The sequence below is a fragment of the Fusarium falciforme genome, chromosome 3, assembly GCF_026873545.1.
Source record: "Fusarium falciforme chromosome 3, complete sequence".
In the NCBI taxonomy this organism is placed as follows: Eukaryota; Fungi; Ascomycota; class Sordariomycetes; order Hypocreales; family Nectriaceae; genus Fusarium; species Fusarium falciforme.
Window position 1 is genome coordinate 1029934 of NC_070546.1, and position 27051 is coordinate 1056984.

At 52.7% G+C, this 27051-nt stretch overlaps 6 protein-coding genes across 6 annotated transcripts; 5 read left to right on the forward strand and 1 right to left on the reverse strand.

Annotated features, from left to right (window-relative positions):
- Positions 1–1097: 1097 nt before the first annotated feature.
- Positions 1098–5560, forward strand: NCS54_00365800 (Hypothetical protein; the record flags this gene model as incomplete). Its single annotated transcript, XM_053149221.1, has 2 exons — positions 1098–5480; positions 5531–5560. The coding sequence occupies 2 exons, from the start codon at positions 1098–1100 to the stop codon at positions 5558–5560; spliced, it is 4413 nt and encodes a 1470-aa protein (XP_053005196.1).
- A 2706-nt stretch (positions 5561–8266) lies between these two features.
- On the forward strand, positions 8267–9085 carry NCS54_00365900 (Hypothetical protein; the record flags this gene model as incomplete). The annotated part of the gene is made up of 1 exon (XM_053149222.1): positions 8267–9085. One exon carries the CDS (start codon positions 8267–8269, stop codon positions 9083–9085), a length of 819 nt encoding a protein of 272 aa, XP_053005197.1.
- Positions 9086–12508: 3423 nt separating this feature from the next.
- Positions 12509–13902, forward strand: NCS54_00366000 (Hypothetical protein; the record flags this gene model as incomplete). The annotated part of the gene is made up of 3 exons (XM_053149223.1): positions 12509–13043; positions 13108–13318; positions 13374–13902. 3 exons carry the CDS (start codon positions 12509–12511, stop codon positions 13900–13902), a joined length of 1275 nt encoding a protein of 424 aa, XP_053005198.1.
- Positions 13903–14691: 789 nt separating this feature from the next.
- Positions 14692–20644, forward strand: NCS54_00366100 (Hypothetical protein; the record flags this gene model as incomplete). Its single annotated transcript, XM_053149224.1, has 8 exons — positions 14692–14901; positions 14956–17915; positions 17962–19148; positions 19569–19904; positions 20156–20225; positions 20354–20424; positions 20484–20549; positions 20610–20644. The coding sequence occupies 8 exons, from the start codon at positions 14692–14694 to the stop codon at positions 20642–20644; spliced, it is 4935 nt and encodes a 1644-aa protein (XP_053005199.1).
- A 748-nt stretch (positions 20645–21392) lies between these two features.
- On the forward strand, positions 21393–22672 carry NCS54_00366200 (Zf-His-Me-endon domain-containing protein; the record flags this gene model as incomplete). The annotated part of the gene is made up of 2 exons (XM_053149225.1): positions 21393–21532; positions 21619–22672. The coding sequence occupies 2 exons, from the start codon at positions 21393–21395 to the stop codon at positions 22670–22672; spliced, it is 1194 nt and encodes a 397-aa protein (XP_053005200.1).
- A 2065-nt stretch (positions 22673–24737) lies between these two features.
- On the reverse strand, positions 24738–26317 carry NCS54_00366300 (WSC domain-containing protein; the record flags this gene model as incomplete). The annotated part of the gene is made up of 2 exons (XM_053149226.1): positions 24738–25947; positions 25998–26317. 2 exons carry the CDS (start codon positions 26315–26317, stop codon positions 24738–24740), a joined length of 1530 nt encoding a protein of 509 aa, XP_053005201.1.
- Positions 26318–27051: the final 734 nt, after the last annotated feature.

Below are 27051 nucleotides of genomic sequence, written 5' to 3' on the forward strand. Positions count from 1 at the left end.
GAGATGGCTCCGACAGACGAACAACAAAAACAACCGGCTCTTGACGACTATTGGCGAGGTTTACCCGGTGGAGGCAACATTGTTGTGTCCCACACGGCTCCACAAGCTGAGATTGAGCCGTCGGCTCCAGGGTCCTTTTTCGTGTTTTGATATTGCCCCCAGCTGAATCTGATACTCTTGGCGAGAGGACAACGATAAGACCGAGCCCTCTGAACATGTTACTGACGACCTCGACGCCTCCAACATGTCCAATTGACTCATTTGCTTTAGGAAATAAAGTTCCGAACCGACAATGCGGGTGCTGCCGCAGTGCGTGCCCCAAATCATTCATCCAATCTCTGCCGCATCCTCTCCACACCCTCTCAGCTTTCTCCATGCGCTCAACGTTTGCCCTGTCTGGGCAATCTTTAGCACCCCTGGCCCCATAGCCAATCGGCCTGCGAGAGATGCCTTTCTAGCCTCGATCAGGCTTGGGCTTGATACCGGATGACTCGAAATCTCTGAGCGTGACCCACTGCCTTGACACAAGGTCCCGCGGTGACAAGGGTTTGCCTCGCGATTCGGCCGCATGTGCGAGAAAGCAGGCAGACTTCTTTCTGTCTGGGAGAACTGCGGTTGATCGGTTCCCCTTCCTTCGAAGGGGTGGAGACTAACAACCTTCTTCACTCCCGGTCTTAAGGCCTAACCTCCGCGCGGGCTTGGCTTCCCTGGTGATTGGTAATGCTGCAGAGGGAGTCAGGATGGATCCCCTGGTGTGTTCTCCATATTTTTTTTTCTTGTTGTAAAGGTGGGATGAGGGATGAGTATGTAAACGCGGATATCGGCAAACTTTTAAGGTCCGCCCCTTTTGCCTCTCTCTTTGTTATTGAGCAAACGGCCAAGCCTTGGTCCATTGGGTTGTGTGTCTAATCCCTCTTTTAATATCTATTATCTGTAATTCATCCTTACATTCTTTCATCTCTTGGTTACACGTCTTTTCAGTCTTTGGACTACGCGGTGGGTGACCTTGGGCTCCCAACACAGTCTCGTATAGAGCACTGTTAGTTATATACCAACAACACTCAATTCCATCACCGTCACGACATTGTCGATTCGCAATGGCCGAGAGGGCTCTCGAAAAGGCCGAAGAGGCCATCGCGGCCAACCACCACACTGAGCAGGCCGACCCTGCGTACCGAGCGTCTATGGATACCGAGTCGACCACCCATGGTCCTAGCACTGAGCGACGTCACTCCAAGGCGCACCATGAAGGTGTCTCGGTCGAGCAGGCTGAAGCTGAATTTGCTGAGCTTCAGCGGGAGTTTACTGGTGTCTCCCGTGCCAGTCGTCGCAAGAGCGTAAAGAGTGTCGACCCTGAAAAGGACGGCGCTGATGGCTCCGACGAAGTCTCCATCTTTGATCTCGAGGCCGCTCTTCGAGGTGGTCTTGATGCTGAGAAGGAGGCTGGAATCCGATCCAAGCACATCGGTGCTTACTGGGATGGACTCACTGTCAAGGGTTACGGCGGCATGTCCAACTTTGTCCCGACTTTCCCTGATGCCTTTGTTGGCTTCTTCGACGTCATCACCCCCGTGATCCGCCTCCTCGGTCTTGGTCCCAAGCCCACTGAAGTTGCTCTGCTGGACAAGTTCCGTGGTGTCTGCAAGCCCGGTGAGATGGTTCTCGTCTTGGGCAAGCCTGGCTCTGGATGTACCACCTTCCTCAAGACAATCGCCAACCAGCGATATGGATACACTGGCGTTGAGGGAGAAGTCCTTTACGGACGATGGACCAACAAGGAGTTTGACCAGTACCGTGGTGAGGCCGTCTACAATGCCGAAGACGACATCCACCATCCCACCCTGACAGTCGAGCAAACCCTCGGATTCGCCCTCGACACCAAGATGCCCGCCAAGCGACCCGGCGGCATGTCTAAAGAAGAGTTCAAGGAGAGCGTCATCTCCATGCTGCTCAAGATGTTCAACATTGAGCACACCCGCAAGACGGTCGTGGGTGACCACTTTGTCCGTGGTGTTTCTGGAGGAGAGCGCAAGCGAGTCAGTATCGCCGAGGGCATGATCACCAACGCTTGTATTCTATCCTGGGATAACAGCACCCGTGGTCTGGACGCCAGTACTGCTCTCGACTTTGTCAAGTCTCTGCGTATCCAGACCAACCTGTACAAGACCACCACTTTTGTCTCGCTCTACCAGGCCTCTGAGAATATTTACAACCTTTTCGACAAGGTTTTGGTTATCGATGAGGGTAAGCAGGTCTACTTTGGTCCTGCCACGACTGCACGAAGCTACTTTGAGGGTCTCGGCTTCGCCCCCCGTCCCCGACAGACCAGCGCCGACTACCTCACTGGTTGCACCGACGAGTTCGAACGCGAGTACGCCCCTGGACGATCCCCCGATAACGCGCCTCACAGCCCTCTCACTCTTGAGGAGGCCTTTAAGAAGTCGGATGCTAGCAAGGCTCTCGATGCGGAGATGGCTGAGTACAAGGCCACGCTTCAGCGGGAGACCGACAAGCACGACGACTTCCAGCTTGCTGTTAAGGAGAGCAAGCGCGGCACCTCGAAGCGCTCTGTTTACCAGGTCGGCTTCCACCTGCAAGTCTGGGCTCTCATGAAGCGCCAATTCACCCTGAAGCTCCAGGACCGCTTCAACCTCTTCGTCGGATGGTTCCGCAGCATCGTCATTGCTATTGTTCTCGGAACCCTGTACCTCAACCTCGGCAAGACCTCTGCCAGTGCTTTTAGCAAAGGTGGTCTTTTGTTCATCGCTCTCTTGTTCAACGCTTTCCAGGCTTTCTCCGAGCTTGCTGGTACAATGACCGGCCGCGCCATCGTCAACAAGCACAAAGCATACGCCTTCCACCGACCCTCCGCCCTCTGGATTGCACAGATCTTTGTTGATCAGGCATTTGCAGCTAGTCAGATTTTGATTTTCTCAATCATTGTCTACTTCATGACTGGGCTGGTGCGTGACGCTGGCGCGTTCTTCACCTTCTACCTCATGATCCTCTCCGGAAACATCGCCATGACACTTTTCTTCAGAATTCTCGGCTGTATCAGTCCTGATTTCGACTCGGCTATCAAATTGGCCGTAATTATTATAACGCTATTCGTTACGACATCAGGATATATCATCCAGTATCAGTCTGAGAAGGTCTGGTTGCGTTGGATCTACTGGATCAATGCATTGGGTTTGGCGTTTTCCAGTATGATGCAGAACGAATTTAGCCGAATCGATATGACATGTACTGCCGACTCGCTCATTCCTTCTGGCCCTGGTTACGACGATATCAACTACCAGGTCTGCACCCTTCCCGGTTCTCGTGGCGGCACCACCTTTGTTTCTGGAAGCGACTACATTGCCCAGGGTTTCTCCTACTTCCCCGGAGACCTCTGGCGCAACTGGGGAATCATCATGGCTCTCATCATCTTCTTCCTCATCCTCAACGTTGTGTTGGGTGAGTTTGTCACTTTCGGTATGGGCGGAGTCGGCATCAAGGTTTATAACAAGCCTAACAAGGAGCGTACCACGCTCAACGAGAAGCTCCTCGAAAAGCGTGAGGCTAAGCGCAAGGACAAGTCTAACGAGAACGGTGCCGAGCTCAAGATTGAGTCGGAGAGCATCCTCACCTGGGAGAACCTCAACTACGATGTCCCTGTCCCTGGCGGCACTCGACGACTTCTCAACAATGTCTTTGGCTATGTTCGACCCGGTGAGCTGACTGCTCTTATGGGAGCTTCTGGCGCTGGAAAGACTACCCTTCTTGATGTGTTGGCTGCCCGAAAGAACATTGGTGTTATTACTGGAGACGTTCTCGTCGATGCCGTCAAGCCTGGCAAGCAGTTTCAGCGTTCCACTTCGTATGCTGAGCAACTTGATCTTCACGAGCCTACACAAACCGTCCGCGAAGCCCTCCGATTCTCTGCCGAACTCCGTCAGCCGTACCACGTCCCCATGGCCGAGCGCTACGCCTACGTCGAAGAGATCATCTCCCTGCTTGAAATGGAGACCATCGCCGACTGCATCATTGGAGCTGCTGAGTTTGGTCTTACTGTCGAGCAGCGTAAGCGTGTGACTATTGGCGTTGAACTTGCTGCCAAGCCTGAACTGCTTCTCTTCCTCGACGAGCCTACTTCGGGTCTGGACAGCCAGAGCGCCTTCAACATTGTTCGATTCCTCAAGAAGCTAGCTTCCTCTGGACAGGCTATTCTCTGCACCATCCATCAGCCCAACGCCGCTCTGTTTGAGAACTTTGATCGTCTCCTCCTCCTCCAGCGTGGAGGCCGCACCGTCTACTTTGGTGATATTGGCAAGGATGCTTGCGTCCTCCGAGACTATCTCAAGAGCCACGGAGCCGAGGCCGGTCCTACTGACAACGTCGCCGAGTACATGCTCGAGGCCATCGGTGCTGGTAGCGCTCCTCGCGTTGGTAACCGTGACTGGGCTGATATCTGGGAGGAGAGCCCCGAGCTGGCGGAAACTAAGGAGGCTATCATCCGGATGAAGAGAGAGCGAGAGGCTGCTGGCAACCAGGTGAATCCTGAGCTCGAGAAGGAGTATGCCTCCCCTATGAGCCACCAACTAAAGGTTGTGTCTCGACGCATGTTCCGATCCTTCTGGCGCTCGCCCAACTACCTCTTCACCCGTGTCTTCAGCCACGTCGCTGTCGCTCTCATCACCGGCCTGACCTATCTCAACCTAGATGACTCTCGATCTTCGCTTCAGTACAGGGTCTTTGTCATCTTCCAGGTGACTGTCCTTCCTGCTCTGATCATCACCCAGGTCGAAGTCATGTTCCACATCAAGCGCGCCCTCTTCTTCCGAGAGTCCTCGTCCAAGATGTACTCGCCTTTCAGCTTTGTCGTGTCCATCATCACCGCCGAGATGCCCTACTCGATTCTCTGCGCTGTCGCCTTCTTCCTGCCCCTGTACTACATGCCCGGCTTCCAGACCGACTCTTCCCGCGCCGGCTACCAGTTCTTCATGGTTCTCATCACTGAAGTCTTTGCCGTTACTCTCGGTCAGGGTCTCGCGTCCATCACCCCCTCGCCCTTCATCTCTGCCCAGTTCGACCCCTTCATCATCATCAACTTTGCCCTCTTCTGCGGTGTCACCATTCCCCCTCCCCAGATGCCTGGTTTCTGGCGCGCCTGGCTGTACCAGCTGGACCCCTTTACCCGTCTCATTAGTGGCATGGTGACGACTGCACTGCACGACCTCCCTGTCGTCTGCAAGCAGGGCGAGCTGAATCCCTTCACAGCTCCCGAGAACACCACCTGCGGCGAGTACATGGAGCCCTTCTTCGCCAACGGTGGCTCTGGATATCTCATCAACAACAACACGCGCGAGTGTGAGTACTGTGCCTACAAGGTCGGCGACGAGTTCTACAGCACCTTTAACCTGTCTTTCGACAAACGCTGGAGGGACCTGGGTATTTACCTCTGCTTCATCGGAAGCAACATAATTATTCTCCTCCTGGGTGTAAGTCTTACCTATTGTACCGTAACAAGAATGATGCTAATTCTGCGCAGAGTCGATTCCTCAACTTCAACCGACGTTGATGTGTTTATATGGCGTACGGCAAAAATGCAGCCTTGGATAAATGGGAAGGCTTGTAATGACATAGACAAAAGTTGGCCACCTAGCACTAAATAAATAATATTGTGGACATATCCTGCATATATGGACAAGACTTGATGACTTGATACTGGCCTCGATAATCCTTTCAGCTCTATCTATGCTGTGAATAAGATACCTTCTCTACAGGCATCAAAAGACTAGAAACATGCTCCTCGACACTTGACATCCGACCGTCCATCGTCTCGTTGGGAGCATCCCGCCAGTCGTTAGGGAAGTCATTGGTAGGGACAAGCTTCACGACGTGGCCGGCCGTGACGATGGCCTCGTCATCGAGCTCGGTCCGGGACTGGCTGTCCTTGATGACCCTTGAACACGTCGATAGACTGCAAGCACTCGGTGAGACTTGCGTAAGGAAAGGAATGGAAGGTTCCAGTGAAGCATCTGGAATCATTGTAGTTCAAGCCGATCCAACGGGAGTAATCGTCTGCTCGCGCGATGCTGACACTTGTTTCGACCTGTTCGAACCAGGTATCGATGTGTCGATAAAACTCGTTTAGGTCTGAGTCGTAGACCCCTTTGAGGTTATCGAGCCACTGTGGACGCCTGGAGGGCCATGCTGGCACCACACGGCTCACTCTGGAAGATGCTGCCATGGTTGCCAACGGTGAGGCCTGATGAGAGGTGGCAGACGAGGAGGTCGGTCAAGGTGAAGAGGGTGAGAAGATTGGGAGAGACGAGGCGGAGGAGGAGGAGGCACTGTATTTGAAGGTAGTCAGAAGTCTCTGCCTCCTTGAGGATGTGATAATAGCTGGGCTATATATTCTCGCCTGTTTTAGGATAATGCCGACTGAGGCTAGCTCTTCTTTATTATTATTATCTTTGATAATAATAGGAGGGGATAGGTTAGCCTAGGCTTACGCTCGCTCCTTTCCCTTGCGCGTGGGAGGCAAATAAAAGTAGACGTCTTTTTTATCGTCTGAGATAAGGTCGATGACTTCCAAGGCCCGGGAGCTTGCGGCAAAAGGCTCATCTGTCTTGGTGACAGGCTTCGTGTCTAGGACGGGGACAAGAACGTGGTCGCACAGGCGTCCACAGGAACATGTACCCAGCGGAGGCGCAGAAGGTGGAAGCGTGGTGCCGAGGAATACTACTTCGTTGTCGGCGTCGACGGAAGGGTCAGCCTTCTTGTTGGGAAAAGGGACAAGCTCGCGCTTGATCGCCATGAAACCTTCCATGTTGACCGATTCGGTCTTGACTGGCTCAGTCTTGAAATTCATATCGAGCGCTTCAATATGGTCAGTCACAGTTTTGTCACCGTGGAAAGAGCATATACATGTGTTGTATCGTTATTCTGGATGTTCGTATGTCTGGCGTGACAGGTGCGTTGTGAGATGTGGGAGAGGAATTTGAACGCGACAAAAGAATTCTGTGGGAAACCATTTGCCTTAGGGTAGAGTGATCCAGAATGGGGAAGGGACTCTCTTGAGGAAGGAACTCTCAAGAGGAAGGTGCACTTGGGTCAGTGGAAGTGGACAAAGGTGAAGCCTTAGGGTGTACGTGCTAAGGATGAGGGTGGGGAAGGTGAACGACAGCGAAGATGAGGACTCCCGCAGAGCGCAAAGACGAGATATACGTACCTTAGACTACCTAGGTACCTAGAGAGGAGAATATTTACGCATTGCTTGGATTAAACAGTCAAGGGGTGGCAAGTCAGCTGGGTTCGATTGCGCAGCGGACGAATCCTCCCCCGTCTACGGCTGAACCGTGTCCAAACACACGTATGAAGACTACGACGGCTGGGCTTTGGAGACTTGTAGTATTTCTCCAGTTTATCATAAGCTTTTCCAAAGGCCACTCACACTCGGCGTATCCAGGCCTTGATAGGCAGCCCGCGAAGTGTGTCAAAGCAATCTTGACTTCCCCGGAACAGAGCAACATCCATCTCATTTAAGCTTCTGGCAGAGTATGAGAAACTCAGGAATCTCACATCTAAGCACCTGCAAGCTGGTTTCATAAGAAAAATAATAGAGCACCTCTGCTAAAAGAAGTCCCGGTGAGTTGGGTGAAAGCAACTGAACAAAGGTGCGGGATCTTATCATCCGTTGGGGAAGTGGTGGCGATGGATTTCCTTATAGGATTGAAGCTTTTAAATGCAATGGTTGAGGTATGTTTGCATCTAGATATATCATGGACCGCAAATAGAGGAAGAGGTGTAACTGATAGAGCTGCTGAGCTTCCGTATCTGATGAACGAGATGGTTACTCGCCAGCTTTCCCTATGACGACAGAGGTGAGCGTTACAGCCATTTTATTTCAGACCATGCTTGTATTCATTTACTTATTCTTATAATTGGGAGAAGGCATCGCGCTGGTCTGCCTATTCACTGACGGCGGCGAAGTCCCCTTTTGTTCCCAAACCAACCAGCAAGGCCAACGCAAGAGTCAATTTGTTTGCAAACATCTGCATAGCAGTGACAGAGCAAAAAAAGACTTAGCTAAGCCCGAGGGTTCACGGCCATCCAGGCGAATATAAATGATGTCGTAACTACTTTCTCGGTTTTCCAACTCTCCTCCTCTCACAACCTCCTCCACGCAACAACGAAAGGCATCGTATGCAGACCCTCACCCCAAGCACCTGACCTCCGGGATAGAGCCAACAAGGTGCCTACTTCTGCAAGATCCATCGCGATGCCTGACGACGAGTATGACGAACTCATGGATCTCTTCCTCAAGGATACCGGCGTGTTGGGCTCGCGCCCGCCCAACGCCATCATCAGCAAGCCTAGCGATCTGACGCGTGATGAGAAGCTCCTTCTGAAAGATCTTTTTCTCGAGTACGTTGACATGCCTGGCCAAGACTCCTATGTATCCTTTTCTCCTGAGTTCTACAAAGAGTTCTTCGGTGAGATCTTCAAGTACTGGGTATCGAGCCATAGAGTCAATAACAGGCCTATTCTCCAAGAGCAAACCCCGGAGCAGACCTATATCGTAATCGACGCTTCCTGGGCCGAAAGCAAGCCGCAGGCGACCACCGACAGCCCTTGCGATCGCGCTCCTATGCCCCGTACCAAAGTTTCTCGCAAGCGAAGGATTTGCGAGTCAACTTCCCTCACCATGGAGTTCAACGCTGCGGAGGAAACATTCACGTGGACCTGGGAGGACGACGACGATGAGATCATGAAGTCCTCAAGACTTCAACGTTGGCTCCCCCAAGGCGTGACCAAGAATAATGCCATTCTCATGGCCATTGAAAACTACGACAGTTTCGAGCGAAAGCGGATCACTTCGTACAACCGCGAGCAGATTATCAACGCGGCACGGCGTCGCATCCACAAATGGGCTCGAGCTGGGTCATCCCATGGCGATGCCATTGACAGCAGTGACAAGCTTGGGCCAGGTTGCATCCTCTCACTCGTTCTTGCAAGCGATGTGTATCTCAGGACTGCTCGCGATGCTGCTGAAATAGCAGCTGAGATCAAGAAACGGCGTAGCATGGTGGCTGCTTAATGGCTGCTAAGAGCACTACTGTCCGCCGAATATTCGTCATGGGGCATCCCTGGGCTCTGGTAGGTCAATCACGATTTTTGTACCGAGATATTAACCGAGTTACTGATACGTTCTACAGTGATGAACTGTATCAACTCCAGATCCACTCTTCTCTTTTGGGAGCTACTGCAGAAGACGACGAGAAGTAACCCCTTTCGCTCTAGTAAGTTACTACATGATCCCGCTTCTGTTTTTGATCAAGTTTCTAACAGAGTTAGCAGCTAGGGGCCACTTCTCAGTGGGTATTGACAATAGCCGAGTTGATCTTTACGGCATCAACGTTCTCACCACGGTGAGCACTACGACGGTCCGAGACGATGAGGATAGCTTTGGGGAATGGAGATACAGGGACGTGTCAATGCAACTGGCTGCTGCCTATTTTATGCTCATGAAAGGCAAAGGGAAACCGGTGGTTAATTACGAGGTCGTAGTAATACTGAAACTAATACAGTGAAGCGCTTTCATTGACCAACATCGAGTGAACGTGAATCGTGAACCACCACGGCACTCAGCCCTAAGCTAACAAAAATACCGCTAATTAAGTCACTGACAGTCATGGCCCGAGCCGCCTCCAAACGCGGGCCAGTTCATCGCGCAGGTCTCGAGAACAGGTCGACGTCCAGTGACCCACCGTATGGGGCTGCTCTCGCATTGCGGCGACTGAGTTGTGGACGCACTCTGTTGGTGCCATGATCATGGGACCCAAAGTGTCGGGTCTACACCGTTATCGTAATCCTAAAAAGGTGATGAATGTGTAACCCAGTAGGGCTGACGGCTGGTATTCTTGAGTCAGCCAGGCGTGTCGAAGAAATCACCGCCGCTCTCCCAATACAATTTTGGTGCTGGGACTGGTGGTGTTTTTTTCGACCCGCCTGTCAGCGTGGAAAGTGAGGCGGTTTGCTTTGGGCTTGCTTTACATTCATGTTGTCACAAGCTGAACGTGATTCGATAAAGAACAACCACAGTAAGCATTCACCTCGTAACCATCAGGAATGCTCAAAAATCAAGCCAGAACTTGTGGCTTCTCAAACCCGACGACCCGGTCCCTAACCCCGCATCAGGACAAAAGCCCGTGTGAGGCTGTAATTGGCCGCTCTCGGCCAACCTGCTCGAACTGTTGTTGTGTGGCCTCGAAGCGCCCCCATGGTCCAACCACGGTGCGGGACGATTGCCAGAAAGTGACTGATCACAAAGGGACCACCCCCGTACGATTTCTTGGTATAGATATACTTTTTTTTGCGAAAAATAAACAGGAAAAGGAACCAACGGTGCGTTTTGTGAGCAAGTTATCAGCCACGCAAAGTTCCCTGATTGCCAGGGCGCCCCTTTTGCACCGGCATCTCGTGGAATTCGGGCTTTGCTCTCAGGGTTCAGGGAATGAACCCCCCCAGTGTGTGTGTCCCGTCATGGCGGGTCCCTCTGGTGCCAGCACATCGCCTCATGCTGCTGCAATCTGCAACGGACAGCGAAGAACCCACAGCGGGCCTTGGCGTTCCCTTGTGTCGGTACGACGGTGGTTCAAGGTGGTTGGCCTCCTATCAGGGAGAGGGGTTGGCCTGCTGAGGAGAATTTGCCAACGGAGCAAATCCTCCCGTTTATAGATTGGCGAAGAGGCACAATCACGACATTGGATCTATTACTGGCCCAAGCTGGGAAAAGAGACGACACAAAAGAACCGCCAGTGCGTCTGCCACCCCTTAGTTCGCCGAACCGAGTTGATGCTTGTTACTTTCGAAACTTGGGTGAGCTGCTTTTTGCCGTGGGCAAGGCCAAGTGCTGTTTGTCTTGGGCCTCGGATATTGATTGGACTGTCTCAGTCGATTTCTGTGGGAGGCTGCATGAGGGAGGGCCCAAGGATGAGGTCGCGGGCCGCTCGGACATTGTGACCGTCGTGATGGGATTTTGTGAGAACGCCCATGTTTGAAGACATGGCTTTGAGTTGAACGCCTTCTGGACAGATATTAGGATAGACACAAACTGTAAGCACCATCGTCTAGCCCTTCCCCTGGGCTTGGAGGCCATAGCTTCGCTGACGACCTCTTTATCTAAGCAATAACCCAGAAAAAAGACCCTTCTTCCATGGCCCTGCAACTCATGCCTGCGGGGATCAACCCCTCCCCTCCCGTTGTAACGTCCAACCCCTCCACTGCGGAACCGAGGTGGCCCCTCTGTCTGGCTGCTCTGCTCCCCCGTGTGACCGCCCTGCCTCTGGGTTATGCCATGGCCACCGTTATGGAGCCCCCTTCCCGTGGTGTTGCGGCGTGATGGATGGGGAGAGGGGTCGTCATACAGCAGGACCGGACCCTGTACCAATTACCAACACGCTGGAACTCCCCTGGGGCCTGGGACAGCCACATTTTGCTGTCTGTTGGGAGGGAGACTTTCCCAGGACTCTGGCACTGGGTTTTGCATCCGCGGCCGTGGGAGAGGAGATTTTGCATGACAAAATCTGGATTGCGTGATGAAAATTCCAACCCGCTGTGACGTTACCATCAAAGACCCAAGCGAGTGCTGTTCAAGAGCTACGCGCCGAGGTTACCAACGCAGCGGATGCACCCATGGGTCTCCAGACCCTTTCCAGGCGTAGGCTAGACGGGAGGACCCATCTCATGGGAAGGGAAAAAGTAAATTTTCCAAGATCCAGCGAGTCAAGAAAAGCGGGTGTTGTCCATTTCCGTTGCCTTGGGCCTCTTTACGCCCTGATACCGACAATCCTTTCCTTGGGGGTTCAAAGCCGACAGGGGGCGAATGGGCATTTTTCTCGAGTCAAAAAAGAAGCATCTCCTCTTTTTTTCTTATCCAAAAGCTACGCTAGTCCGGTTTCTTTCCTGGTGCTAGCCTCGTCTTGACACACCGTCTCTTTTTAATACCAGGCTCTGCCCACGCCCTCGCCCTCGCCCTCGCCTAGACCCTTTCTTTTCTCTTGACCCCTCTCGACACCACATTTATGTTATTATTTATTTGGATGCAATATTGATATCCTGGCATCTGTGTCTGTTCCTTACTCAGGTTGTCTGTCAGTCTATTTCGCTGGTTGAAGCTGTACGTGCTGCTACTCCCATATCTTCCCCCCACGTTTGCACACTGTCTAACATGGTCTTTCAGGCGCATTCTCCGGCATCGCCCACAGTGCTCACTCTACTATCCAGACGGTGACGTCAGCCCAAAGATCATCGGACGCCATCCCGTCTCAGCTTCCACAGGGAAACCTAGCTTAGCGCACTCCTCATTCCCATCCTATCTCCTTGCTCTTTGACCAACCTGTTGATCTCTCATTTCTCTCTCTATCGCTTGCTTCATTTTCAATCCCCCTCCTCGCTAAACGCCGAGGATCCAAAGCCGCCCCTCGTCGCGCGACATGCGCAATCGCATTTGCGGCAGACTATGAATTCGCCGCCAAACTCCATCTTGGGCCAATCCAATGGCCAACCAGCAGCATCTGCCTCGCCAAAGAAGAACACCTCGAGGTCGCCCAACGACTGCGAACGAACTGCGAGCATGTCACCCGAAGATGGTGACGACAGCACAGTCCAGTCGAGACAGAACAACCGCCCCTTCAGTCCCCCCTCTCCGTCCTCGTCAACCTCTCCCCTCGCCGTCGGATCAACGCATGAAGCCGCCTTAATAAAGAGCATCGAACGAGGCGACTACGCTCCCAACGACCTCGACGAGACTCGCAGCCTTACCGATAGTATTCGACAGCATATTGTGGACGGCGGCTTGCGCTACCATGCCTACCATGCGGGGAAGTACCTGTTTCCCAACGATGAGGCTGAGCAGGATAGAGAGGAGCTGAAGCACAATCTGACGGTGTACTTGTGCGACGGCCAAATGTTCTTTGCACCCATCGAGGATCTTTTGGAAGAGGGCGCTGAAGTATTGGATCTGGGCACAGGAATAGGCAAATGGTGTATCGACCGTAAGCATTCCCAGCGCAGCAAGCGAGCTTCGTTTACTTGGCCATGATTTCTAATCCATGACAGTCGCCGACAACTATCCAAATTCACAGTTCCACGGCATGGATCTCTCGCCGATTCAGCCTGACTGGGTCCCGGAGAATGCCATCTTTGTCGTCGACGATATTGAGCATGAGGGCGGCTGGACGTACCCAGAGGAAAAGTTTGACTACATCCACATTCGCCACACCGTCCACTCCATCAGGGACAGGCCCCTGCTCTGGGAGCGCATCTACCAGTAAGTGATGCCGAGTTTCATGTGGATTGGCCACTCAAGCTGACTTCTTGCGCAGACACCTTAAACCGGGGGGCTATGTCGAAGTCCAAGAGTTTCACTACATAGCAGCCTGCGACGACAATTCATGCGATGGCCCCTACGCTTGGCGGGATTTCATCCGGTACCTGCAGGAGGGCATGGCAGCTCTGGGTACTGACATCCACGGCATCCAGTACGTCGAGGGCGAGCTCGCAGAAGCGGGCTTTGAGGGCATCACGAGAAAGAATTTCAAGTGCCCCGTAGGACCGTGGCCCAAAAAGCCACGGCTCCAGGAGTGCGGGCACGTCCTGCGCGATGTTATCATGTGGGGTCTCGTGGGTTTGTCTCGGAGGCCATTCCGCGACGGTCTCAAATGGACCATGATCCAGATCGAGATGTTTCTGATAGAGGTCCGCAAGGCTCTCACCGAAGAGGTCAACGGCCTTCCCAAGTACCACACCTACTACCCCTTCCACAGCATCTACGCGCGAAAGCCCCTGAACCCCTCTTCAACGGAAGCGCCGCGGAGGACACCAGCCGCCGAAGAAAGCGCCGAAGAGGCATGAAGCGGAGTCGGGAGATCGGACCGCTAAGCCGATAGCACTTTGCAGGCGCAAATCTGCAACCAGTTTTTACCACACAGCAGCTTACGACACCGCTGCGAATGTCATGACGACTAACGACACATTGTGCATTTTGCATACATCTTCTCAAGCACGAATCAAAGCAAGCAAGTTTGGGGAGGGGGGGGCATTAACTGGCGTACCATGTGTTTACATTTTACCTACCTACCTCTAGAACGGCCTCGGGGCCAGTGGCCAGCATTGGATGCCACCACAATGGCGCAATTGGAGCGGTGAACTCTTTTTGGTTTGTTTGGGAGGCGATGGTTGGACAGAGGCGAGTTTGGATACAAGTTAAGCTTGCTTGCATCCAGGCACCACTACCAGTCACTGAATTAATGCGGTTGGACTTGAACAACACTCTATTTTCCCATCATGTGAAGCTTCAGGACCCTTTGTTCTGATAAGGCACCTGAATTCGTCACTGTTCCCTGCAACAATCTCACCTCTAACCCCAGCAATGATCTGACCTGCCTCTTTGGACAAGCGCCAACGCGACCAGGCAAAATGCGAGGAAACTCATGGACCTTTTGCTGCTTCATCAGCCCTATGACGACGCCTGCATCCAAGACAGCTATCTCGGTTCGTTTGCGTGCGTAACCTACCCAGTCAAAGATGACGAACAACACGCGGCGATCCTAACCCCGCTGAATCCTTCAAGATCTGTAACCTTTAAGAGAGAGTCGTAGCCGCATGTCTTGCTTGAGTTAAACAGACAGTTTGCAATAAACCATGAGTGAGAGTCTTTGTCTCAACGACGGCTCCCTTGGACCAGGTGTCCGGGGATGTCGTGGGGATTTCGACTTTACGCAAAAGTTTGAGCGCATCTTTTTACAGATTATTCCTGCTGCTGTTTTTATAGCGGCTGCTTTCGCGCGTGTGGTTGTGCTGTCGCAGAGATCTAGGATTGTTGGGGGTCTTGTTTTGCAGTCGCTCAAGGCCGTGAGTTGACAAATGCGAGTGTCGTGTCATTTTTATCTGACTTCCATGTGATAGGGATTCTTGATTGTGTATTCCATCGCGCAGCTTGCGACTTTGATCCTCGTGGCCACGGGAACTCGAGGCATCGTCCATGATCTATCTCTTGCTGGCTCTTGTCTCACCTTTGTCGCTTCGCTTTTTGCCGTCTCGTTGTCATACACAGAACACTCAACCGCCCGACGACCATCGACGTTGCTCGCTATTTACATTCTCTTAACCCTGCTCTTCGACATTGTCCAAGCCCGCACAGCATGGCTCATCATCACCAACTCACATCAAACCATCCAAGCGCGCCTCTTTACCGCGTCCATCGTCGTCAAACTTGTGGTGCTGTGTCTCGAAACCATCCCAAAGACGAGATGGATTCACTGGAATGCGGATGAACACAGCCCTGAAGAATCGAGCAGTGTGCTTAGTCTAGGTGTTTATGCTTGGTTGAACAAGCTCTTCCTGCGAGGATATCGCGATGTCATGGATATCGACGATCTGTACCCTCTTGACGCGGGCATGGCTGCTGGAAAGCTCTACAGCCGGTTCGCAAAGAAGATTCGGGCTCACAAGTACCCCAATGAGCCAAATTCAGGGCTGTTGAAGGACCTGTGTAGGACACTTCCAGGCCCGTTCCTCTACCCCGTCGCCCCTCGCATCGCCCTCATCGCCTTTAAATTCTGCCAACCCTTCTTCATCGACGCAACCCTCGAGTTCCTCCAACTGCCCGAGACTCCTACAACAAACAACATTGGCTACGGCTTGATCGGTGCCGTCTTCCTCATCTACTCGGGCATCGCCCTCTCGTTCGCTTTTTACGGGTACTACAGACAGAAGGCTCTCACAATGATCCGCGGTTGTCTGTGTGCTGCGATATATCGCAAGACTACAGAGATGAAGTTGATTTCGGCTGATGACTCTGCTGCCTTGACGCTCATGAGTACCGACATCGATCGAGTGCTCCACGGCGCTGAGGCGGCTCACGAGCTCTGGGCCAACACGATTGAGGTTTCTGTGGGCTGCTGGCTCTTGTACAACAAAGTCGGCGTGGCTTTCGTCTCGCCTCTTGTCATTATAATCATCTCCGGCGCTATACTCGGATGGATCCTGGCCCTCGTCGGCAAAAGACAGAACGAGTGGATGAAGCGGATCCAGAACAGAGTCGGGCTCACAGCCAATGCCATATCTCACATGAAGCTGTACAAGATCTCAGGCATTACCGGCCCAGTAGCGGATCTGATCCAGAGCCTGCGCGTGGGTGAGCTCAAGGTCGGCAATAGCTTCCGTCTGCTACTGATCCTCGCCGCGGTCTTGGGTTTCGCACCTCTCGCCCTGTCGCCGGTCGTCACGCTCGCCTTTACGTCTGCGTCCCTCGGCGTCAGCACCATCTTTACTTCTCTCTCTTACATTATCCTGCTGAGCTCGCCATTGATCAACATGTTCCAGAATCTTCCTCGTGTCCTTGCTGGCTTGACCTGTACGACCAGGATTCAGATGTTTCTCGTCGCCGAGTCTCGGACTGACTTTCGTAATCGATATGCTTCCCAGTCCTCTTCTTCCAACTCGGAAAAGACTCAAGATGGGTCAGAGGACTCTGTCCTAGCCTTCTCCGTTGAGAACGGGTTCTTTGGTTGGGGTGGTGAGAAGACGACCTTAAACCAGATCAACTGCTCCATCCCAGCCCACAAGCTCACCATCGTGGTTGGTGAAGTCGCCTCGGGAAAGACAACATTTTGCAAAGCTCTACTAGGAGAGGTTCCCGTATCATCTGGAACCATTCAGACCTTCTTTCCCTCCTCTCGAATCGGATACTGCGAACAAAACCCATTCCTCTACAACGCCACCTTCAAGGAAAACATCATCGGCCACTGCGCATTTGACCAGAAGAAATACGACGAGATTATTGAGGCTACTATGCTCAGTGTCGATGTTGCTCTCTTACCACAGGGTCATGATACCAAGATCGGGAGCAATGGTATCATGCTCAGTGGTGGCCAGAAACAACGCGTCTCTGTTGCCCGCGCTCTGTACTCCGAGGCCGATGTCATGATCTTTGACGATGTACTGAGTGGCCTCGATAACGATACAGAAGCTGAGCTGTTTCGTCGTGTCTATGGACCAGGCGGTATTACTCGCCGAAGAAACGTCACAGTCGTGATTTGCACGCATTCGGTTCGACATCTGCCTACCGCTGACCACATCATCGCTCTCGGTTCCGGAGGCACCGTCATCGAACAGGGTACATTCCCCGAGTTGATGGAAAACAACAAGTACGTTCACAGTCTTGGGGTCAAGCACGGAGGCACAGATACTCCATCAACCGCGGAGAGCGTCAAAGAGCAAGCCGACACTGTCGCCGTACCCCCTTCGAGAGCTATCAAGACCGAGCTGGATGACAAGTCGAGACAGCAAGGCGACTGGTCCATCTACACGCACTACTTCAAGAGTGTTGGGTTCCTGGCGGCTTTCACAGTCATCTTTGCGGGCATCATGTTTGGAGCTACTTCAAACGTTTCGAGCGTGTGGCTTAAGTTCTGGTCCGAGGATACCTTTAACAGACCAACAGCCTTCTACGTGGGCGTCTACGCTCTATTCCGCGTTGTGAACCTCCTATTCCTTCTTTGCAACGGTCTCTCAACCACCATCTGGATGACGGCGTCAGCAGGCACTGAGCTCCACAAACGCGCCATCACGACGGTTGTAGCAGCGCCGTTGAGGTTCTTCACTACCACCGACTCTGGCATCGTGACGAACCTATTTTCGCAGGACATGACTCTTCTCGACAATGACTTGCCTCTGGCCCTCACAAACTTTACGCTTGACATAGCTGACTCTATGGGCATGGCGGCCGTCATTGCATCTGCGTCGCCGTATCTCGCAGCAGGCTATCCTTTCCTGTTCATTATTCTGTATTTTGTGCAAAAGTTTTATCTGCGTACTTCACGCCAGGTTCGACTTTTGGATCTTGAGGCCAAGAGTCCACTATAGTATGTCCTCTGCCCCCATGTTTCACCAGAAGCTAACAAATGAAAGCACACACTTTATAGACACCATCAAGGGCGTTGCTACAATTCGAGCCTTTGGTTGGCAAGACCTCGATATCTCCCATAATCACCATCTCCTCGATACATCTCAGAGACCCGCCTACCTGCTCGGTGCGATCCAGCAGTGGCTCATTTCAACGCTCCACCTCGTCGTCACGGGCCTCGCCGTCCTGCTTATCGCGCTTGCGACTCAGATGCGAAGCAATGCAGGAATCACAGGTGCTAGTCTCGTTTCTCTGCTTTCGTTTAGTGATTCCGTCACAAACTTGATTCGAAGCTACACTCTTCTCGAGACATCGCTCGGGGCTGTAGCTCGTTTAAGGTCATTTAGCGAAAATGTGAAGCCAGAGGATCAGCCTGGAGAAGATGTTGAGCCGCCTGAGAGCTGGCCGCAGAGTGGAAACATCGAGATCAACGACGTGTCGGCTTCGTATGAACCCGAGTCTCTGAACGAAGATGGGGTTGTTATTGGATCACCGGCCAAGCTTGCCCTGAGCAACCTCAAGTTGAGCATCACTCCAGGCCAGAAAGTCGCAATCTGCGGTCGAACGGGAAGTGGAAAGTCTACAATGATTCTGCTTCTTCTTCGGCTCCTTGATCCTCTCCAGTCCTGTTCGAGAAACATGGAGATCGATGGCATACCCTTGTACCAAATCGACAGAACAACCCTGCGAAAGCGCATAATCGCGATCCCTCAAGATGCGGTTTTCCTCCCCGACGGCAGCTCCATCAAGGCCAACATTGATCCCCTCAACGGGGCCACAGAGTCCGAATGCATCCAAGTTCTCGACGCCGTGCGCCTGTCCGGCTTCATCGAAGACCGTGGCGGTCTCAACGCTGGTATGAGCGCTGACGATCTAAGTGCAGGCCAAAAGCAACTCTTTAGTCTCGGCCGGGCGATCCTCCGACGCCGCGTCAGAGACAGACTCGCAGGAAGTGAAAAACGGGGTGGTCTACTCCTCTTGGACGAAGTGAGCAGCAGCGTCGACAAGGCGACAGACAGGGCGATGCAGGAGATTATCCGTGATGAGTTTGAGAGCTACACCATTGTCATGGTTTCGCACCGACTCGAGATGGTCATGGACTTTTTTGATAGGGTTGTCGTGCTTGACAAGGGCGCCGTGGTGGAATCTGGAGGGCCGAGAGAATTGGTTGATACACCTGGAAGCCGTTTTGGTGAGCTCTGGGGGATTGAGCATGACGAGGCTGGAAGCAGTCAGCAATAGCCTATACTGAGTGTTGAGAACTTCTCACCCGTTCCATCAGATATTTGGTATCTAGACCGTTGGCTAGGTATGAAGCATACTTTCTTAGATGACTACATGCCTATCATTTAACCATGAATAAGAAAATGCACCTCGCCGACCTCCTTATTCATTTCAAGTCTATGCGTAAGCATGTGGCGCATGAGCTTGTACACAATGACGCCCAACTCTACGAGCGGTCGCGTATCTAGCATATAGGTTAAGAGAGAGGTTTTCAAAAACTGGACATCCAACCATCGTAACAACCACCCCCCCCCCACCTTGGTCGAGCCCAAATTCCCGGAGACGAGTGTCCAAGTTGGTGTACTCGATGTCAACCACCCTGAGCCAGGCAGTGGAAGGGTTATCCCTCAACTCCCGAGGTCGCCCGCTTGCGCTCCTGGCACGCCAGCGATTCTTGGCCTGACCTTGTACCTCGAGGAAGGATCGTTCGCGTTTCTCTGGCGAGACACCAATGGCAAATTCATCAACCCGAGATATGTTCGACTCGATGACGAGTTCAGCATGCCGAGAGCCAGAGCCGCCGCCATCGAGTTCTACAATGACAACCAGCGTCAGAGGATCATGTCGTACAACATCCGAATCGTCGTGAGCGCGGCCCGACGCCGCATTCGCCAGCATCTGTTCGACCTCTGGCATCAGTTCTACCATCATCCTCTATCGCCATGTCTGTCGTCTCGTCAGCTACTGCTGGACCACGAAGGATCAGTTGCTGATTGATGCTATCGGCTCAGATACCGACGTAGGAAAATCACGTCTTCCTGACAATCCCACCCGAAGATCCGGTGACTTGACGTACGAGAAGCTCAAGTTGGTCGATTTGCTTGAGCGATACTAATCCACGCGCGAGCAGACAGATGACGACTAAATCCACGAACCCCCCATTCAGATTCTGGTTAGGGTGCTTACGTTTCACAGTGAGGGTTACCGTGGATCTGGCTCGTAGCCCGCTTTTCCATCCTGGTAAACACCTCGGTGATGGCCTCTGGTAAGTTGTAACACCAGACCCGCATCTGCATTTGGCCAACCGACAATGAATGTTTTCGCGGTTCTCTCCGGTAGGTTGCAATACACGGCCTGCATTCGATCTTTGACCAAACTGCTGACATTGCGTAGTTGGGAGATACAACAGTGGATCGCGATGTCCCAGTCATCCCAGGCGAGTAGAAGCACCGTCACCCACTCTGGTATGTTGTGACACCAAGCCCAGATCGTGGCTTTGACCGCCGCTGACATGTTTCCATAGGTAGCGAGAAGCAACCTGGACGTCACGATTTCAAGGTTTCTGAGATACGGCTCTTGGCCATTCTCCGTAAGTTGCCATACGAGTCCAAGATCTACATTGTTGACCTGCTAACACATCCTTTTATAGCCAGACTTTCTACTCCATCACTAACACCAAGTTAAGTGGCATAGCTAGAAGGACATAGTCGTGGGTAGAAATAGAATGGCTCAGTCCTATGATCGCCTTGCTGTCCTACTGCCATGCTGCCGCCCAAGAGCCCTTCTATGCGTCGCGCTCTTCACCCGTGCCGTAAATAAAAGCCCAGCGCAAAAACAACGTGAAAAGCCGACCACACAAAGTATAAGCCGGATTGCTGACGAACACATGGTCGACTTACTGTAGAGCGCTGAGTCAACGAATGGTATACCGGTTGTTCAAGGCCCTGCTGCCCTCACTTCGGCTTCAGCTTACTTGCCCCCCCTTGACCTTCCCTCTTACACTTCAACACGAACGATAACCCAACACCCTTGTCCTCAATTTGCACCTTGGCCTTCACAATTCAATCCCTTGGCTTTGTTGGGGTGGCCGCCCTTCCTCCTCTGCTTCGCAGCCCCACTTCATCTGCTCGGGCACCCAAGAGCTCCTTCCTCCTTTAGTATCTTCCTGATCTCGCTCCCATCTGCTTGGTCACCGGGAAGCTCCTTCCTCTTTTTTTTAGCTCCTCCAGGAGCGCTTGAGCGCGCAAAGATTCCCAACAGACGTCCATTTCTGCCTCGTTCACATCCCAATCCAACATCATCCCAGACGCAACCATCATCAACACAGACACTGCCACCATTAGCAAAAACACAACTGAAACAACGGCATCGCCAAGGCAAGCGTTCCATCCATTGAGACAAAGCTAAGACTAACCATGGTGAAGCCTACACAATGAACTTCAACGGCGCCATCAAGACCGAGCCTGTTCCCAAGGTTGAGACAGGTATCACACGCGAGCTTGCCCCAAACGCGGCGCCCATGTCAAGATCGAGGGGAAACCCAGACTTGACGAAGACGGCGACATCATCTTTGTCGGCACGAAATCTCTCTCCTCCGCTCCTTCCCCTGGGAGATGCCCATGCGGGGGCCTCTGCAATCACGATGCTGCCACGCCCAGCGCCGCCCCCGACTTCTCCTCTGGCCTGGTCATGGACGATGATGGTTGCCCGACCTGTCCCACACGCAAAGGAAAGGAGCGAACACGAGCTCAACCCAACCCATCCACTCCTATTGTTGTAAAAGACGATATCGATGAAGAAGAGCTACCCTGGGCCGGCATCATCCTGAAACGGGCGAGAGCCCACAGCCCACCTGCTGCCTCATGCTCGAAAAGGCAAACACTTGTTCCCGCCCACAACTATGGTGCCTCCTCCTCCTCCTCCGCCTCGTCTCACCAGACCTCATCATTAGCAACCATAGCAACATCTTCTGGGGTAAGCCGTGTGGTGCCAGAGTGGCCCCTCAGGCGTCCACTATGGCTCGATAACCTCAAAGAAGTCTATGATTCAGACCTAAACGAGTTTTACCGCTATATCGATATCTGGTTCAAACGGGTCGAGACGAATATCAGTATCGCGCGAGTGGATGATTATTCCCGTTGGATCCGCCTAAACTACAATGAGTCGAGATGTTTCACTGGAATCATCCATGCGTTTCCTTATGCAAGTCTCACTGAGTGCTTGCAAGCTATCGACATGGTAAGGGGCCATACCGGGGCAGTTGCCACCTACATGAAGTGGCAGATCGCGCTGCGAGAATTCACCATGCCCGGCTCGCGCATCCCAAAGAAACATTTCCTTGCGACAAAGAACTACACACCCATCGAGTTCCAGCACGTCTTGACTGGTACGAGGGAGACCTCACACCTTTGTGACTTCGCCTACTGCATCAACCCCACGCATCTTACCATCGAGTCTCATGCCAACAACATGGACCGGGGGAAATGCTTCGCCCAAGCGAGGTCAGATGCTGAGAAGGGCATGAAGATTCGAAAACATTGCGCAGTACACTCCCCACCATGCTTGCTACAGCTTGCATGTGAGCCGTCAACAGGAAAGATCATCACCGAGTACGAGAGTCTCGGGAACCCAGCTGTCCAGGACCTGCCCCCGCAAACTAAGCCCACCAGGGGACCGGCACTGTTTGCCACCAACATCCGAATCGTCAGCTGAATAGACCATGTTCGCGTTCTAGATCGCGACATCACATGCCCCTTGGTCGAACCAGGTGTTTTCGACGGCAAGTCACCGCCTCTCGAATGTAGCCCACTAACTTTTGGCACACGCATTCGACATTTCATGCACACCCTCTATGGTTAGTGATTGGTCGCGACACTCTGCTATCACCGGCATCTTCATTTTGATCTGGTTGTCACATTGAACAAAGCACAAAACCAGCCGCGAGGCTGTGCTTTCCCCGACGTTCTTCTCTCCATGTGGGATATGCCAGGCGTTCGTTTTCTTTGTATGGAGTACCAGCCGCGAGACTGCGCTTTTCCATGGGGTTTCCTGTTGTTGCATTTCTTACCTTTGTTATTTGCGGGATACCAGCCTCGAGGGTGCGAAGTTTTGTTTTTCTCGATTTGTTGTTTTGCTGGGGCAGAACCAGCCGCGAGGGTGTGGCTCTTGCTGAAGTTCTATTGATGCCCTCGCCTTCATGTAGATACGAACCGCGCAGCCTGGGTTTTCAGCGCGTTTTGGTTTCGATCCAGGTGTTACCATGATGGGGCTATGGGCCGATTATAATCTACCTATTTCCCTCTCGACTGGCTTGATGGCATGAATTAATGCTTTGACTCTACGCTGACGGAACAAAATGTCGTTTGCAGGGCATCGGCAAGGTAGGGAAACAAGTTTTGAGCCTGCCCATTTGAGGGGCGGCGTGTATCAACGTAGACTCACAACGTGCTTAAGCAAGGCATGCGAGTTTCTGTATGGCAAAAAACAAGGATTATTACTTGCTTTATAAGAAACTTATGCTAAGTATATAAAATAGTAAGAAGAATTTTAAGTTATTATAATTTTATGTAATTTTATATAATACTATTATAAAGTTAACTTAGTATTAACTAATAACTTATTAATTTTTTATGTATTTTATATAAAATATAACCTAACCGGCGCCGTGTCCGATCGCCGACCGCTTCCTTTTGTTCAGCCAATCAGTGGAAGGCAGGTGTACCAAATGGGCAATATCAACAGGGAACGAACCGGTGGTCTGAGCTTTTCATCATCTCAGCCAAGGCACTCCGTAGCACTTGTGAATGTTGTGAGAGGACCTTGTTGGGCCATTCATCTATTTGGTCGAAGTCATTCAGCAATCCTGTCCGTCATTTTACATCTATCATCACGATTTGGTGCAGAATACGCAAACCCATCGGAAGAGGGGACCATAACGATGGGGAGAGGAGGTCACATAGCACATCGTACAAAGACACGGACAAAGCCTTGCAGCATGCCTCAGATTCCCGCTTGCTTATTCTGGAATAAAGCGACAACTGGAGACGCATTCATTTGTCTACATCTTCAAGCCGGGGGTTGAAAGAGAGTCGGTCGCTGACTAAGTCCACAGTCTAAACATGAGCAACCGTCGCGTTCAACGGCTGAGAAAAGTCCACGAGACGCCCCACCCTTTATGATAAGCCTCCTCTCGCTGGGTAAGTTGGTACAGATTCCCAAAGAAGAATTGAATGGATCATGGGCTTGCCAAGGCCAGCGACATGCTTTTCTGTTGACAGAGGTGCTTGACAAAGGTAGGGAGGATTGTCTCACGTGAGCTACTGAATGGGCGAATCACCTGCTTGCATATGCAAGGAACAGTGACTCCCTGCATGCTTTCTGAGACTCGAATGATTGCTGTCAGCGAAAGCCTGTCAGTGAGAGAATGTTTGCTTCGCATGTTCACCAATGGATGACTCACTGCAAAGTCAAGGCCATGAGTGTCTATTGCAGTTTACTGATCGCTATGGGGAGTTTGTCAGATAGTTTCACAGTTACTAGCACAGAGACACAAGTGTTGAAATGTCATAAGCCACATTAAAGCCGATACTACTTCCTAATCGCCAAAAGATACCACCATCGCAAGTTGACCAGGCCAATCCATCGTTGTCGACATCCTAGCGACCAACCACTTCCGAAAGGTGTAAGAATAAACCAGAACGTTAACGTTATGCGTGCTTGTGCGTGCTCGAAAGAGAGAGAGGATGTGTGATGCTATGCTGAATCGCTGATTCGTCCTTTACAGGAGGAAAGCGACACCAGCGATGGCAAAGGCCAGGCCGGAGGCAGGGAGCATGGCAGAGGCGCCAGCGGTCACAACAGGGACCTCGGGGTTCTCAGGAGTCGAGGGGGTTTCGGGCTTGGATGGTGTCTCGGGAGTCGAGGGAGTTTCAGGCTTTCCGGGAGTCTCTGGCTTTCCAGGAGTCTCGGGAGTCACAGGAGTCTCGGGAGTCACAGGAGTCTCCGGCTTTCCGGGAGTCTCTGGCTTTCCGGGAGTCTCGGGGGTCTCGGGCTTTGAAGGGGGCTGGACGGGAGGGGAAACCGGAGGAGAAACTGGCTTGGACGGCTTGGGCTCGGGCTTGACGGGAACACACTTATCGCCGGTGCAATCAACTGGAGGCTGAATAACCACGGGAGGCTGGCAGTGATCACCCTTGCAAGGAGGAGTGACCTTGACAGGAGGAGGAAGGATAACCTTGTCTCCGGGAAGGCAAGGCTTGGGAGGAGTGATAGGGGTCTTCTTAGGAGGGGGCACGACGACACAGTTCTCTGTGCAGACATTGTATGTCCAGCAATCATCGGTACACTCCTCATGGAAGCACCAGTCGTCCTCATAACGGATGAACTTCTTCTGGTAGTCCTTGTGGGGAGTTCGGTCCCAGGTGCAGTCAGATCCGTAGCAGACGATGCGCTGGTTGCACTCCTCATCCTTCCAATCGGCGTAGTGGCAGAGACCAGACTCGCAGATGACAAGCTTGTCCCAGTTGTTGTCGTGGCACTCCCGGGGAGCACAGTGTCCATCCTCACAGACAATCTGCCACTTGGTGCAAGTAGGGCAGTGAACCTGAGGAGCACAGTAGTTGCCGTAGCAAATGATCACGATATCAGTGGGGACAACGGCGATGACTGTGGTAGCGGTAGTGACGGTGGTGGTGCCGTCAACGACCGTGGTGACAGTGGCGGTGGTGGTAACAGGCGGCAGGGTCTCGGTCTCGACGGCAGTCACGGTGTTGGTAACGGTGTCGGTGGTGCCATCGGGGTTGAAGTTGACCGAGATGTAGATGCTGAGGAGAACAGAGATGTCGACGCTCTGGCGGCGGCGGAGACGAGAGGAAGACCGGATGCCACCGCAAGACTCGCTCTCATCGCCAGGGCAGCGGATGTCGCAAGAGTCGGGGCTCAGGATGTCAGAGGTAGCCTCGCTGAGGACGACACCGCAATAGCAAGTGCTGGAGAGAATGTTAGCAAGTATATGTAGTAGAAGGGAGGGTGAGCTCACTTGTCGTAGGCACCAAAGAAGTTGGAACCCTCACAAGCAGCGGCGCAAGACTCGAGAGTGTTGTCCTCAGTGTCGGCAGCCAGGACGAACGTCGGGAAGCCGTCGTCAGAAGCGACACAGCCATAGAACCTGAAGTTCCCGACAGTGCCAGGGTGGCTAGGCTCGCTGGTGCTGGTGCTGGTGCTGCTGGCCGAGGTGGCAGTGTCAGTCGCCGGCTCAGTGTTGGTGGCGATGGTAGACGAGTTGGTGAACTGAGTGGTGGAAAACTGGGCAGCTGCCAGGTTGCCCATGGCGAGGGCAAGTAGCTCAGTGTAACGCATCTTGGATGGTTGATCTCTGTTCTGTAGCGAATGACTAGGCGAAGTAACGACTGGGAAGGGAGCTCTCGGAGGAGGAGCGAAGGAATCGAGGCCGATTGATGCTTGATGATGAGGGAAGGAAGAAGTTGAGATTTGGCCGGACTCGAGGCCTCTCTTTATAGAGATTTCGACTCACACTTTGAGCCGTATCTCCTCAGCTGTTCTCCCCCCTTCGAGTACCAAGTACGACCGCATGGTTCCAGAGTCTCGACGAATGCATCCACCAGTGCCAGCACGGGCAAGAGGGTCAGTCTGCTATGGCTGTTGAGACATGGCGTTCCCTCCCAGGAGACAAGAATGTGAGCTCTCCTGCGAGTGGTCCAATCTGCCCCTGAGTTGTCTCACATGGCCTTCGAGGGAGAAGTCTGCTGTGCTCTGGTTGCGCGAAGAATTCCCCGCCGTCCAAAGCTTGCAGTACACCCTTTTCTCTCTCTCGCATTCTAAGATTACCCAAAATTCCAGATGCGGCTTTGTCGTCCGTTGAGGCATTGACCAAGCCGGCCGCCTAGGAACCGTCGGCGGAGCCACAAGGCGGCCGCTGAAACATGGCTCTCCGGCTCCCTCGGTCATCCCTCAACAAAGGTTCGGAGCCATTGCGGCTGGACTACACCGACTTCACTTGTCTCCAACGAATCCGGGCCGCACGAGATTTCCCGTATGGCTGAATCCAGCTCTGATGACACTTCGCTTGTCGG